Source organism: Oncorhynchus clarkii, chromosome 15 (assembly GCF_045791955.1).
Source record: "Oncorhynchus clarkii lewisi isolate Uvic-CL-2024 chromosome 15, UVic_Ocla_1.0, whole genome shotgun sequence".
NCBI classification, from domain to species: Eukaryota; Metazoa; Chordata; class Actinopteri; order Salmoniformes; family Salmonidae; genus Oncorhynchus; species Oncorhynchus clarkii.
In genome coordinates, this window is record NC_092161.1 from 25,205,990 (window position 1) to 25,218,109 (window position 12,120).

The 12,120-nt window shown below is 43.3% G+C and overlaps 1 protein-coding gene across 1 annotated transcript in view; it reads left to right on the plus strand.

Annotated features, from left to right (window-relative positions):
- Positions 1-11,173, plus strand: part of c15h8orf34 (chromosome 15 C8orf34 homolog) — a 154,561-nt gene extending 143,388 nt beyond the window's left edge. The window contains exons 13-16 of the mRNA XM_071105144.1: positions 1,149-1,738; positions 5,397-5,493; positions 8,515-8,573; positions 10,584-11,173. Of these exons, the coding sequence (XP_070961245.1) occupies positions 1,149-1,738; positions 5,397-5,493; positions 8,515-8,573; positions 10,584-10,634 (797 nt within the window). The 3' untranslated portion in view covers positions 10,635-11,173. The remainder of the gene's footprint in view (positions 1-1,148; positions 1,739-5,396; positions 5,494-8,514; positions 8,574-10,583) is intronic.
- The last annotated feature ends 947 nt before the right edge of the window (positions 11,174-12,120 follow it).

Consider the following 12,120-nt stretch of genomic DNA (forward strand, 5'->3'; position numbering starts at 1 on the left):
AGTACATGTAATGCTTCCACTACGTGTCATTTATTAAATGTCACAAATACACGCTTCTCTGAGAATGCTTAAGGAGTTAGGCTCCATCCCGAATGGCATAATATGTCCTACATAGTGCACTACTTTTGACCAGTGCCCATAGAGCTCTGGCAAAAGTAGTGCACTATAGGGAATGGGGTGCCGTTTGGTACGAACTCTTCGTGGTGAGTCATTCCTGAAAATATCCCCCTCGCATGATAAGTCCCAGCTTGGATCGCTGAAAACCCAACAGCGTCAGAGCCTTAAAAAGGACAAAAACAGGGAGATGAGGAGCAGAGAGCAGGCTACCCCCAGATGTTCTCATTGGCAGTCCTATCCCATCCTCTGACAAACAAAACTGTTTTTGTAACTACCAATAAAGCAAACAAATATATTTTCAGAATTTTGGAATAACACTTCTGTGTGTCCCAAATTGCACCCTGCTCCCTATGTAGTGCATTCCTTTTGACCAGAGCCCTATGAGCCCTGGTCAACAGTAGTGCACTACATAGGAAATAGGGTGCATTACATAGGACATAGGAAATAGGGTACCTGTCCCAAATTGCACTCTGCTCCCTATGTAGTGCACTGCTTTTGACCAGAGCCCTATGGGTCTTGGTCAACAGTAGTGCACTACATAGGAAATATGGTGCCATTTGGGACACAATCTTCATGTTATGTGACATTCGTTTTTAATGTCAATCCGGAATTTTTACTGAAGCAGGATTCACCACAATTTACAGAGTCAGTAAATATTGTTTTCAATGACCATTGAAAGGGGTTTTAAGACAAACATAATGAAAAGGAAAGGCAGCATTCCCACTCTCCTGTTATGAAGCCTGTGATATCTTCTGGGATGTTTTGTAATGTAAATTAGTCCATCCTGTGTCTTTAGTCCAGAAACACACATCAATGAAAATCAGAGCGTTGAGGTGCTTTTTTTTGAAAGATTTGAAAGATAAGCGTGCATATCTGAACATGACCCACCTTTGCCCTTTCTCTGTTTTATATAATAAGGCCCAGATATTTTGTTGACTATGTCCCTTGGCCTTACTTTTATACAGTATGTTATTTATCATGAATACATTTAATTATCAAACATGTCTGTCTTTGTCTCTGTGCCCCTCCAGAGGTGGAGAAGGACCTGGCCAAACTGGCGGAGCAGGGGAAACTAGCCCAGCGGAGCCCCAACAGCCCCCACAGTAGTCTGCTCCTCACCCCTCTGTTCCACACCTCCCTCCCGGGGGGAACCCTCCCCAACACTCTACCCTTACCAGGCCAGACCTCCAGACCCCCCTCCAGACCCCAGTCCCCCGTCCTCAGCGCCCGCTCAGCCAAGCCCAGCTCCATAGGCTACCCCCTGGTCAGCCCCAAACTTAGCCCTCTGCTCACCCGGAAACCAACCTCCCTCACCATGACGACTGGTCACAGAACTCATTCTCCCAGCAACCCCGGCAGCAGAACTACAACTCCTAGAACCCCCAGCAGCAGGCCCATGACCCCCAACAGCCTGCTGACCTCCAGGTCGGCCATGACGGCCGTGACCCCAGGGGTTGGAGGTCACGGGGGTCATAAGGAGGTGACGTTCAGGAGGTCAAGGAGCAGACCGGTGACCCCCACCAGTCAGCCGACCCGACCCAGGCCCCTGCTCACCCCTCCTGGGCTGAGTACGACAGATAGTCTGGGCAAGGCCTCCAGCCTCAGGGCCTATCTGTCAGAGGTACCCACTCACACCAGGGGGAAGTTTCCTTAAAGCACAGATCTAGGATCAGCCTTTCAAAATCATAACCTAAACTATAAGAGGGATAAGTCAAAACTGACCTTCGTTTGTCATGCTACTGTAGGTCATTATAGGATGAACCAGTGTATAAAAGAACAGAAAAACCCAGGTCTAATTACCATAAACCTTGGGTCATGGAAGTGAAATGTACCCTTCATTTATTGTAATTCCTTGGGTAATGTAATGGGTTGTAATAGGTTGGCATTAGAACATGAGAGCACGTGAGGGCACATAGAATGCACACACACACACAGAGACATCATGGGGGGTTTGGCATAGTGATGGGAGGTCCATACAGTAGGATGTCTACTCACTGTGGAAAAAATGTGTCTGGCTTTAAAGGGGAATATTTCAATGGGATTTTTTTGTCTCAAGTTCCTTTTCATGGTCTACTTCAGAGCCACATTGTTAAATATGAGACCCCCTTTCTGAGGACTTTATTAATCGCGGGCAGGAATTTGGTGATTCCTGTGTATTTTTTGGACAGTTGCTTGAGGTTGACGCCTACTGAGATTATCAAAAACACCAGCGAGCGGAGCGGAGTGACCTGATTCTGATTCACAAATGATTGGAGCCACCTGGACTTGCGGGATGACTAGTGTCCACTGAAAGAGAGAGAGAGAGAGAGAGAGAGAGAAGAACAGAGAGAAAGAGAGAGAGAGAGAGAGAGAGAGAGAGAAGAACAACAACAACAGAGAGAGCTATCAAATCAAATCAATGTTTATTGCAGTAAAATGTCAAAGTACACAAATAATTAAAATGTAGAAAGAGTACAAAAGAAACAAGAAATCAAGATTGAGGAATTCAATTAACAGCCCAAATAGTAATCAAAATACAATCTATACATATGTGCAGTATAGCTGGAGAATTTACACCAGATATACTAAGAATTATATGTACAACAGTAGATATATTGGAATGAGCTATGTCAAGAATCCAGTATGTAAATAAGTATGTGGTGTGTATAAACAGTGTAAGAATACACTGTGCAGTAGTAGAAATATTAGAATAAGCTATGTCGGGGATACAGTATTTAAATACACAGAGTGAAATGGGAAGTGTCCAGTGGTTCAATGTCTCTTTAACATGTGACAGCAGTGTTGGCTGTGAGTGTGTGTGTTTCTGTGAGTATGAGGTGTGTGTGTATTTTGTGTGAGTGAATGTGCATCGCCTGGTAGACAGCTAGTGATGGAGAGATAGAAGTGGAGAGGGTCGAGAGAGAGAGAGAGAGAGAAAGAGAGTGAGAGAGACAGAGGGGGATGAGAGACAAACAAACAGAGGCAGAAAGAGAGCAAGAATCCTGGGCCTGTTTATAAAACTGGATGTACAGAAAACAAGGGAGAGCAAGAGAGAGGACAGGAAAGAATGGATGTACAAACCTGATTCTTCCTCTTCCTGTTGTAACTCTTCTTGAAACACTGCCTTTACGTCCCAAATGGCACCCTACTCCCTTTAATAGTGCACTACTTTTGACCAGGACTCTACAAGAGACGCTTGGAGGCGTCCTCTCTTTCTCCACCATCGAGACTAACTGACAGGCTGGCTTACTGACTGGCTAAATGACTGACTGACTCACTGACTGGCTGGCTGGCTGGCTGACCAGCTTACTGACTGGCTAAATGACTGACTGACTCACTGACTGGCTGGCTGGCTGACCAGCTTACTGACTGGCTAAATGACTGACTGACTCACTGACTGGCTGGCTGGCTGACCAGCTTACTGACTGGCTAAATGACTGACTGACTCACTGACTGGCTGGCTGGCTGACCAGCTTACTGACTGGCTAAATGACTGACTGACTCACTGACTGGCTGGCTGGCTGACCAGCTTACTGACTGGCTAAATGACTGACTGACTCACTGACTGGCTGGCTGGCTGACCAGCTTACTGACTGGCTAAATGACTGACTGACTCACTGACTGGCTGGCTGGCTGACCAGCTTACTGACTGGCTAAATGACTGACTGACTCACTGACTGGCTGGCTGGCTGACCAGCTTTTGACTGGCTGGGAAACATCCATCACCTTTTAACACTAAAAAACTAGAACACATAAAACCCTTTAGACGGGAACAAAACTAGAACACATAAAACCCTTTAGACGGGAACAAAACTAGAACACATAAAACCCTTTAGACGGGAACAAAACTAGAACACATAAAACCCTTTAGACGGGAACAAAACTAGAACACATAAAACCCTTTAGACGGGAACAAAACTAGAACACATAAAACCCTTTAGACGGGAACAAAACTAGAACACATAAAACCCTTTAGACGGGAACAAAACTAGAACACATAAAACCCTTTAGACGGGAACAAAACTAGAACACATAAAACCCTTTAGACGGGAACAAAACTAGAACACATAAAAGCTATTAGAAGGGAACAAAACTAGAACACATAAAACCCTTTAGACGGGAACAAAACTAGAACACATAAAAGCTATTAGAAGGGAACAAAACTAGAACACATAAAACCCTTTAGACGGGAACAAAACTAGATCACATAAAACCCTTTAGACGGGAACAAAACTAGAACACATAAAAGCCATTAGAAGGGAACAAAACTAGAACACATAAAAGCTATTAGAAGGGAACAAAACTAGAACCCATAAAAGCCATTAAAAGGGAACACGGGCAATTTATTTATTAAAGTTTGGCCCCAAGGACTATACTCCAAGGTGTACTTGGTTTTAAAAGCTGTAGGACTAAATGGGGAACTCTTTGGTTTCTAGTTCACTAACAATTTCTCTGTAATTTTCCTTTTAGAGAGAGTGAGAGAGAGAAAGGAGATGGAATGAGAGAGGAGATGGAACGAGAGAGCAAGAGCGACAGATGGAGATGGAACAAGAGAGAAAGAGAGCGAGGAGATGGAACGAGAGAGCGATAGATAGACTTTCTCTGTTTTCCACCGTCAAGACGTTTAGAAATACAAAAAATAAAATAAAATAAATTAGTGGTTTAAAAATGACAGAATCTAAAGGCTCAGACACACCAATAGTTTACCAGCCGAGAGTACTTAGGTACCTCTGAACAGTAATTTGCAAACCGAGTGCGCACCGGTTCTCCATGTAGAATCGACTTAAATGTCGTCAGTCAGACCTCTACAATGGGTGGTCCATAAAACACAGCGTGCTGAACGATCGGCAGATGAACTCTAGAGCCACATTCTGTGCGATGTGTGCAAGCCTTAAAGTTGCTTACAGACTTCTAACAGCTGTATCAGATATATATTTTCCAGAAGAACATGTTTTTTTTATGGTTCACTCTAAACCTTGGCCCAGTTCATGTTGTTTGCCTACGTTTGTAAATGTATAGCTATGTATGCAGCTTTTCATCTTGACGATTCAATTATTTATCTCTCTAATTCCAAACAAGTTGTATGTATAGTATACATTGTTGTTAGGCTATTACGGCCAGAGCTCACCAGTATATGGATCTCATCACACTTTGTTAAACTTAAAAACAACCTCTCAAAATTATTTGTAGGTAGTTTTGTTAATACTCAATTAGACACCTGTTGTTTACCTACAACATGAGTCAACCCTGTAATGTCTCCTCCCATCTCCTCTCCTCCCATCCCATCTCCTCTCCTATAGGATGAGTTCTACCAGCAGCTGCAGGCCATCAGACAGCCATGGCACATTCCCAGTGACACAGAGAGTGACCTTCTGGAACCACCTGAGCAGGACAAGTGTGAGTAAGCGTGCCTTACCTTCATCCCTTCTCTCTATTTCTCTGCTCTTTTTCTCTTTCTGGCCCTGTCTCTCTCTTTCTACCTCTGTCTTAATCTTTATCCGCATTGCTGTTTATTTCTCTCCCCACCTTTCTTATTGTCTTTTCTCTCCCATACTGACTCACAAGGGAAGTCCTTTTTCCTCAGTGTTTCACAGTGTCAAACTCTTTCATGAAGTCAGTGGTATTCTACTGCCCCACACGATGTCTGATCGCTCTCTTACTGCCATCAGCCGCACACTGTAATTTCCTTAGTTCAATTTATTTATGCCATTACTTCAATTTTCTGTGATTAATGTACAAAGTATGGCTTTCCGTCGGCCTAATAAAGGGGATTTATACCTTAATGTACGCTGTCAAATTCAGTACAAGAAAATGAGAGTTTAGTCATGAAATGCCCCTTGCTACACAGGAGGCAGACATCTTCTGAAGTTTTAAAAGCTGAATATGTGATTTCTGGGTGGATTGTTAATATCGTCTAAGATTACATCTCCAGCCGTCACTTAAGAGATTTATTCACGTTAAGAGCTAGCCGATGGACATGAAGGACTCTCCGTTGCATCTCATGAATCCATAAATCGTTATATAAGTCTGGCTTGGGTACGACGTAGCTCTCTCTCTCTCTCTGTCCTTTGAACATGACATCACTAGGAGTGTATCCCAAATGGAACCCTATTCCCTACAGGGGCCATAGGGCTCTGGGCAAAGTTGTGTACTATATAGGGAATAGGGTGCCATTTGGGACACAGACTCCATCATTGAACATGACATAGTTAGATCAGAAGTCCCCTCTTGATGTTCAGATAAATAAATCTGTTGAATGTAGTAATATGTCATAATTATTCATATGTAATAAATAATAATATAATATGGTCTCAATAGTCCTATCAAACCATCAAATGTGTGTGCTCTTAACTTTTATGGTGAGAGTTGCGTATCGCCACATCCTCAGAGATGGCTTCAGATCCTGGTATTGTAGAAATGCGTCAATGAACACACACGAACAGTACACTTGCCTGACGTTGGCCTTGTAGTTAAGACCACCGCCCTCAGCACATATACGATTCCCCTGACTGTGTGGGCACGAATCCCGGCACCTACCGGCCCAACTCAGTATCTCCCTTCTCTCTGTCTCCCCTTCATTGCATACCGGTCTCTGTCATTGAAAAAACATACAGAAGGAGAGTGCATATCCACACATAGCCAACTTCTTCAGTGTGGGTGGATTATACAACTACAGTGTAAGTACAGTTCATCGTACATAATTCTGTTCATGTTGAAGTCAATTAATTGAATTTATCTATCAAGCCAGATGGAACTAAATCTGTCATTTGGCCCTAATTCCTCTCTTTCCCAGAACAGTGACAGAAATGTTCTGCAAATAATGTATCACATAACGTGTCCCAAATGCCACCTTTTTCTCTATGAGGTGCACTACTTTTGACCAGGATCCATAGGGCTCTGGTCAAAAGTAGTGCACTATATCGGGAATAGGGTGCGATTTGGTATCCACACACAGTTTTCTCAGTAAACAACAGGGCCTGGAATCATCTGCTTGTACTGAGACTGAAATGCAAGTGGGAATTGGAGTCAGAGGGCCAAAGGTTTTTATGGAACTCATGAAACAGGGACTGCATCCCAAATGGCACCCTATTCCCCATGTGGTGCACCACTTTTGACCAGGGCCCTTAGAGCTCTGGTCAAATGTAACGCACTATATAGGAATAGGGTGCCATTTGGGATGCATCCAGGAATTCCAAGTCTAACCAAACATTGCGTTACGCAAAATGGCGGCAATCAAATGGAACTGTAAGACTACATGACAGGTTTCTCTTGGGTATGGAGGGTTGTTGTGCCAAAAGGAACATAGCTGGTGAAGTGGCCAAACGTATTCAGCTACTATACTCGGGCTATGGCAATGATGTGTTTATAAAAGGATACGAGCCACACACTACTGGAGAGAGAGGGAGGGAGAGAGGTGGAGGAGGAGGAGAGGGGAGAGAGATGGAAGAGAGAGAGAGGTGGAGGAGGAGGAGAGAGAGGGGAGAGAGATGGAAGAGAGCGGGAGCAAGAGAAAGAAAGAGAGAGATGCCCAGCTGCGAGACATGAGAGAGGGCTCATGGGGTGAGATGGCTGCTGACTGACTCAGTAAGTGTGTGTGTGCGTGCGTCTGTGTTTACATTTGTGTGTACGTATGCCTGTGTGCGTTCGTGTCTGTGTGTGTGTGTGTCATTAGATGTATGCTTCTTAGCTCATTGGCACAGTGACACCCCCCTCCCCTCATCTCTGCTGCCATGCCAGTGCCCTGGTTCTTGTGTCTGAGCTGGCGCCAAGTCTATGGCACAGAGCTACATAATAAAGAAGAAAAAAGCCATCCATAGCTATTTCCTGTTATTCTAGAGACTTCCACAATGGGGTAACCGCAGCGACCTCATTGAGATGAAAGTAGTGTGTAGTCAATGGAGTAGTCAGTCCCCCTCCTGTCCCCTTCTCTTCCCAACCACCCTGTGGCTCATGTCTCAGACTAACTACCCAATTTATTAAACATAGAGGAAAACTCCACTCCAAAACTATCTTTTGGTATTTTTCATTAGTCCACTGCTGACATGCAACACATTCTGGGACTACATCAACAGTGGCCTGATGAAAAAAATACAAACATATGTTCTGCTTTAACTTGATGAATTAACATGGTAATGTGTGTATACAACTGCCAACGTCTCTGTAATGATGGTTTATATGTACTGTAGGTAGTTTGATGGGTGCTGATAGTGTTGTTTTCATATGATATTGGCAGCAACCCTTGATGAGGGTGGTCACAAACTCCTCCAAAGGAGTTATCTGCTTTGGGGTTGTGGTTCGAGTCCCAACTGGAATACCCCTGAAAACGCTAAAATATGTTGCCATGTTGGATGGGATGTCAGTCAGAGTCCCAGTTATGTGGATTAATTAGTGTTATTGTCTGTTCTGATGTATTCACAGGTGGGGTACGAGATGCCAATAAGAGATCCGTGTTCTCAGGTGAGCGTCTAAACCCAAAGGTACTAGTCTGTCACAATCAATCACAATCACACCAATAAGATAACCCAATCAACTGTAGTCAAAATCAACAATCATCTCGCTGTCATATTCCTATGTTTAAGAGCATGTTATTCACGCTTTACTCTTAAAAACGGTTTCATATTTATGCAAAATACGGTAAAATATGCGTTTCACAGTAACATCATAAAAACGTGGTCTACCAGCCCGCTGGGCACAGATGTCAATTCAACATCTATTCCACATTGGTTCAACATCATTTCATTGAAATGACGTGAAAACAACGTTGATTCAACCAGTGTGTGCCCAGCGGGAGACAACCAAAAGGCATTATACAGTACCAGGTAGCATGGACATGATTACAGTATATGGATTTTATTATGATTATATGATTATATGGATGAAAAAGCCATCCAATAAGACCGGAAATCAAACAGTCTGTCATATACAGTACACATTTTGAAAACTGTAACATATTTCAACATTACTCACATAAGTGTAAGATAATTTACACTCAAAAGCATAACAACCTAGTCTGCTACCAGGTACCCATTATAGAAATATGGATTATATTGTGATATATTATTATATGGATCACAAAGCTATCCAATAACAGCGTAATATCAGCCGGTCTGTTTCTTATTAGTAGTGTCTTGAGACGACTCCTTTATCCCATTAGAGACAAGAGGCGACTTTATTTGATGGAGCCTCCATGTCTGTCTGTCAATGACCTCACTCAGAGTCCCCGGCACCACTGCAGTGTATGTTGCCCCGGCAACTACCAATAGGTGACTCAGAAGCCTCCATTTTCCTTTATAGACCCTCCAATTAGTCCTTAGATTGACGTACCGGCTCTGCAATGCGATTGGTGGACATCGGCCATTTTGGAGAGTGAGAGAGTGCGAGAGAGAGATGGAGAAGGGCACCTCTTCCATTAAGTCAGTACTGGGTGCATAGGGAACAGTGTTTACAGGGTTTAAAATCACTGCAGACAGACAGCGTCAAGTCTTTAGAGAGGATTTGGGCAGAGGCAAAGACTATGTCCCAAATGGCACCCTATTCCCTATATAGTTCACTACCTTTGACCAGCGCCTGGGTGGCATTTGGGACGCAGACAGAGAGTGTCTGGTTGGTTTAGACGAGGTTCTCTGCGGTTCTGCCTTCTTGTGGCGCTAGCTGGTCGACAAGTTCTGCCCACAGTTCCCAGAGTCAAAGAGAGAGAGGGAGGGAGAAGGGAGAGAGAGAGAAGGGAGGAAGGGGGAGAGAGAGAAGGGAGGAAGGGAGAGAGAGAGAGAAGGGAGGAAGGGAGAGAGAGAGCGCGTGTGAAAGTCTGGAGAGAGAAAGAGCCAGGGACAGAGAGTGAGAGAGAGATGGAGAAAGAGAGCGCCAGGTTGGACAGAGAGAGATACATAGAGAGGGAGGGAGAAAAAAAAATCATAATATATATATAGAGAAAGAGAGCCTGCAGAGAGGTGTTAGAGAGGCCGTGGTCAGGCCGACGCTTTGGCTATCTGACACGCCACGAGCTAACAATGCTGCCACAGTAACTATAGTAACAACCAACCCAAACCCCAACTCTGGGTGCTGAAGTCACCATGCACTATCACTCATCTCCCATATGCTGTGACCCAGATGGCACCCCGTTGCCTATATAGTGCACTTCTTTTGACCAGGGCTTATAGGGCTCTGGTAAAAAATAGTTCACTATATAGGGAATAGGGTGCCATTTGGGACGCAAGCCCAGAACTCAGAGCCCTCTGGAACCATCTCTCTCGGTCCCCAACCAACCAACCAGGCTTCATTCTCATTTTCCAACTCATGTTTATCTTTGACATGTTCAAATATTAAAGTCTGTTTTATTGTAATTGCTCAGGCTATTATTTCTTATTAGCGGTTGGTTGTTGAAATGTGTCTGAATCTTGGTTTCTAAGGAGACTGATGTTTTCGTCTTTGTGTGTGTGTGTGTGTGTGTGTGTGTGTGTGTGTGTGTGTGTGTGTGTGTGTTTTCACAGGCCTATAGTGATGAAGACCAGAGAGAGAGAGACATTGATCCAATCAAATAATTATGCAAACCACTGGGTATTTTCAATATTGTGTACAGAGACCATTATTTTTTATAATTCACTCAGTGAGGAATATAAAAAGATTGTATACTTTTTCCACAGAGGTTGATATTTCTGAGACCATGTAGCACCAAGATGTGTGAACTATTGTCAAAAATAGGACAACTTTAGAGTATGAAGTATGAAATATAACTGAATATTTCTTTGTGCTTGCTATTTTAGCATGCTTACGTCTTTAAAGGAGTTGAAAGAAAAAAAAGCATTTTGTTGTTAACCCATTTTTTTCTTGAAGCCAGAAGCATACTTTGAAACAGTAGCACCTGTACTGTACTGTACTGTATAGAGCCAATCTCTGGATAGGCACTTAAGGGCTGGTTTTTAAAGTGGAATGGCTTTCAAGGGAATAAAATAATGGAGCAGATATTCACCTTGAATTGAAGATTATTTTCCCCCACACTACATTCTGTAGCCTGATCCCAGATCTGTTTTATTTCAAACCTAAAGCTCCATTGTTTTAAAAAACAGTAGCTGGTATGCAGGCATTCGTACAGATACTCACCTTGATTTGAAAAGGATATCCTTCCTTCTTTTGCACCAAATTTAGTTAATTCTAAATTCTGTTCATTCTAAATTCTGTTAATAACTTGAAGAGTGTTTCTTCACCACACCATGGGTCTGTTCAGGAGACTGCGACATAAGAACTTGCCCCTGGTAAGGGAAGTCTGGAATCCCTCATTCCTCCTTCCAGGATTTCTTGGGAAAATCTAGACATTATGGGAAAGGTAACAATCCTGGTCTACACTGTTATGTTGATCTACGACTGTTCCTTTTGTAGCTCTGAGTTTTGTTATACTTCTGTTGACAAATACTTACAAAATGGATAAAAGATTGTTTCTTTTTTATGCACTGACTGAACCATTGAATAAAAACCTGGAAGTGATTGATGCCATGTTTTTGCATAATTAAACCTATCATAACACATTGGATGCGTCCCAAATGGCGCTCTGTTCCCTATATAGTGTGCACTATGGGTGCTGGTCAAAAGTACAGTAGTGCACTATAAAGGAAATGGGGTGCAATTTGGGATGCACACATCATCAATTATTGCTCTACCATTTTCCCATCCAAACCAGACAGACCTGGGTTTAAATACTATTTGAAATAATTTGCTTTATCTGTGCTTGATTGAACTTCCCTGTTGCAATGGAACCAATAGAAACGTCCTGGCACTCCAGGCAGGCTAAAGCAAACGCTCAAAGTATTTGACAGATTTCTAATAGTTCATCAACCCAGGTCTGCAACCAGATGATCTTTGTAGGTTGTGTGTCTTGTGCTTTAAACACTAGCTGTGGTGATGAGCAGAAATGATGCCCACTGACCACAGTTACGTTTCTAACAGTTCTCTGTTTGCCTGGGCGTGTGGAAATTAAACTGTGGCTGTCTGCGGGTTGTGTGTGTGTGTGTGTAAGTTAACCAGTGTGTCTGT